This window comes from Trypanosoma conorhini, assembly GCF_003719485.1.
Source record: "Trypanosoma conorhini strain 025E chromosome Unknown Tco_14.4_contig_01211, whole genome shotgun sequence".
NCBI lineage: Eukaryota > Euglenozoa > Kinetoplastea > Trypanosomatida > Trypanosomatidae > Trypanosoma > Trypanosoma conorhini.
Genome location: NW_021705303.1, coordinates 1 through 3269, shown reverse-complemented (window position 1 = coordinate 3269; position 3269 = coordinate 1). Strand labels below are relative to the sequence as shown.

General features: G+C 67.4%; 4 protein-coding genes across 4 annotated transcripts; 1 reads left to right on the top strand and 3 right to left on the bottom strand.

The window, feature by feature from the left end:
• Positions 1-342: 342 nt before the first annotated feature.
• Positions 343-669, bottom strand: Tco025E_09652 (uncharacterized protein; the record flags this gene model as incomplete). Its single annotated transcript, XM_029376463.1, has 1 exon — positions 343-669. The coding sequence occupies one exon, from the start codon at positions 667-669 to the stop codon at positions 343-345; it is 327 nt and encodes a 108-aa protein (XP_029223430.1).
• A 40-nt stretch (positions 670-709) lies between these two features.
• Positions 710-1267, bottom strand: Tco025E_09651 (uncharacterized protein; the record flags this gene model as incomplete). Its single annotated transcript, XM_029376462.1, has 1 exon — positions 710-1267. The coding sequence occupies one exon, from the start codon at positions 1265-1267 to the stop codon at positions 710-712; it is 558 nt and encodes a 185-aa protein (XP_029223429.1).
• A 349-nt stretch (positions 1268-1616) lies between these two features.
• On the bottom strand, positions 1617-2018 carry Tco025E_09650 (uncharacterized protein; the record flags this gene model as incomplete). Its single annotated transcript, XM_029376461.1, has 1 exon — positions 1617-2018. One exon carries the CDS (start codon positions 2016-2018, stop codon positions 1617-1619), a length of 402 nt encoding a protein of 133 aa, XP_029223428.1.
• A 648-nt stretch (positions 2019-2666) lies between these two features.
• Positions 2667-3269, top strand: Tco025E_09649 (receptor-type adenylate cyclase; the record flags this gene model as incomplete). The annotated part of the gene is made up of 1 exon (XM_029376460.1): positions 2667-3269. A coding segment is annotated over one exon (603 nt), but the record flags the coding sequence as incomplete, so codon positions are not given.

Genomic DNA, 3269 nt, shown 5'->3' with positions numbered 1-3269 from the left:
CGGCGCGCCCCAAAAAATAAAGTTAAACCGCAGGCGCACGCGCCACGACGGAGCGGGCCGGCAATGACGCTCCAAATGCGGCGGAGCACCCCGTCCGTAACTCGGGTCGGGCCCGTTTCAAGTGAGCTCTGGAGAAGGGACGGTGAGGCAGTAAATACGCCCGCCACTCGCCTGCCGGACGTTTTCAGAACGCACAGCAGGAGCTCAGCGGGGCCCCGTTCCGTGTCCTGGTACCTCACCCCGCTGCCGCACGCCAGCGAGCCGCCGCCACACTTCACGCTGCACGTACGCGCGTCTGGCGCTAAGTTAAGCGGGCGGCGCGGCCAGACCGCACTCCGAGCTCTACGGGGCCGTCCGCGCATTGAGTGTGTAGAGGAGGGCATGCGCCTTCGACTCCGCCAGCAGCATGCATCCCTTGCGTCTCTCCTCCGGATCGGCACCGGCGCCCAATCCATCCGGCGGCGGCGTGCCAAGGTAGACGCGCGTTGGCGGCATCGAGGGGCTCCGCGGCAATGGGGCGTGCCAAAAGCACCTATCCTCGTGCAACTTACCCGCCACCAGGCGGAGGGCTGAGTGTGTCGGGTTGGAAGGCGGGAAAAGAGCCTCGGCGTGTCGCCCTAACTCGCCGCCGCGTACGCACGACTGCAGATAGCACTGGGCACCCCGCATCGACGCAGCGCCCTCCAGCGAGAGAAGGCGAGCCTCCTCTTCAGCAGCCGCCCGAGAGGCCCTGACGGGAACGCCAGCGATGACGCCGGCGGCGCGGGTGGGGAACTTCTCCCGGCGCTCCAGCGCCGACGGCGAAGCTGTGTTGCAGCGCGCCACTGCCCCGTAGAGGAGTTGGGGGACCCAGTGAGGGTCTTGGGCAGCGGACGCGGTATTTCACATTTCGGCCCCATGTTGTCGCAGACACCGACTCGACCTCCATAAGTCTTGTTTTTGTGACGGCGAAGCACCCCCGCGCCTGCCAGCCACCCCGCGCAATGGCTGGGTCAAAACCGCCCCGACGATCGCGGGAGGCGATCCTCCACCAAGCGGGCCTCTCCCGCGTGCGGCCGCAGGCTGCCCGTGAGGACGGTGCCAAAACAGCGCGCACTTCGCCTTCGCGGCGCTGGGCTCCATGTTTGTTCCGCTCCGCCCATCTTGAGGTGCGACCCAACTCCTTCCGTAACGTGCACTCCATAGCGCCTCTCGCTCTCTCGGTGGTGCAAGTGATGGCGGTCAGGTCATCAGTGAAGAAAGCAAGTTCAAGGTTGGGGATGCTCATCAGCTCCTCGCTGAAGCTGTTCACGGCAACGGTGGGCAGCAGCAGGCCGAGCACGGAACCCTGCGGAACGCCACGGGTGAAAGGAACCGGTGCGGAGAGCGTATTTTGTGCACGGGACTTTTGGCCGTGCGGCAGGGAAGGGAAGTCCGCCTCTCACCGGCTCAGGCACGGCGTCACCGTGTGCGCGCGGAGTGCGTGAAGGATGCGGCCGCGATCAACCAAGACGAAGGCCCCAGCGTGGCCCACCAGCACCGCACCGACCTTCCCCCGCTCGCCACGGTGAAATGGTCCCAGCAATCAGGCGAGTCAGCGGACCCAGCGTGGAGCGACCAGGGCGAAAACCAGCTTGCTAGGGAAGAAGTTGGGCTTCAACAGTGCCGCGGATGCGTCGCGCCGCAATTCTTTCCGCGAGCTTACGCGGGCAGCTGGTGAGGGCGACGGGCCGAAGCGAGGTGGGAAGCATTTGCCCAGCTTCCCAGGCTTGAGGGGCGGGGCAGTCACAATGCCCGCTTCCCAGGAAGCCGGAACGCCACTGTCGCCGATGCTCCTGTTGAATGCGGCCGCGAGTTCCTTGCAGGCGGCGGGGGGCAGTTGGCGCAGGGCCTCGCAGTGAAGCGCGCCAGGCCCCGGCGCACTCCGGAGACGCACCTCCCGCAATGCAGGGTCGAGCTCCGCAAAGGGAAGTCAGACGTGGCGGCGCACACTCGCGCCAAGGTGTCGGCGCGCTCCTTTGTGGCGGTGGGTTGGCCATCCGCCGCCGCAACCGGAGAACTGGCGGGGCGCGGGGCGTAGACTGCCCGGGCGAGGCCGCAGGTTGCCGCCTCCGCCGGCACCGGTCGGGAGCACCGCCCCTTCCAGCGAGCAACCGCGACGTTGCGGAGACGCGTTCGTCGCTACTGTGCGAGGTGGCGAAGCAGCAAGTTCCCGCGCCTCTCCGATGCGGTCCTTTTCGGCGTCCGGAGCGGTGGGCGTTTGGCCACCGCATGCGGCACCGTGCGCTTCACCGCTCTGCGGGCCACTGCCGCAAACTGCCGAATTCCGCCGTTGATATCTACGGATGAGCGATCCGTCTGCCAAATGCGCGGGGGTTCTCGGTGATCCACCCAGCCGTCGTCCCTGCGTCTCTTGCGGGGCGCTGCTCTTTTCCGGACGGAGACCCGGACGCGCTTGATTCATTTGATGCGGCGGCGGGTGGCGCGTATTTCCCCCGCGTCTGCGCGCGAATACTTCCTAACACAGCGCCCATGCGCAGCCCAATCTGCCTCCTTCCAGCCGCGCTGCCGGGCGGGGTTCACGTAAAACGATGGGGCGATTTGTTGTCTCGCCAACCTGCGCATCGTGCGTGGCCCACGCGTCTTCGCTGCCCGCCGTGAAGCGGGCCGCCCACCCATAGACTCGCATGGAGTCCGACACCGTGGCGTCCGGCGGTGCTGGGTGCGGCAAGAACTACGGGGCGACGCGCATTTCTGTGTGGTCGCTTGCCCGTGCTGCACCCCGCCGTGACCCCGACGATGGAGTACGCGAAGCCCGCTGCGCGCGGACTGACGCGACCGCAGCTGATCAGCGTCGTCTCGGCAGCGTCGTTGGCGGCCTGCTGCTTGTGGGCGTGGCGGCTCTGCTGCTGCACTTCTGCCGCGACTCGCGCGACAACGCGAATGCGCCGAAGGAGCCGACGGACCCCGTGACGCTCGTGTTCACCGACATCGAGAGCAGCACGGCGCTGTGGGCTGCGTGTTCGGAGTTGATGCCCGACGCCGTGGCGACGCACCACCGCCTGATCCGCGCGCTGATCGCGAAGTACCGCTGCTACGAGGTGAAGACGGTCGGCGACTCGTTCATGATTGCGTGCAAGAGCGTGTCCGCGGCGGTGCAGCTGGTGCGGGAGCTGCAGCAGGTGTTTGTGCAGCACGACTGGGGGACGGGCGCGCTCGACGAGGCGTACCGCAAGTTCGAGGAGGGCCGGGCGGAGGAGGACGCGGAGGGGTACGTGCCGCCGACGGCG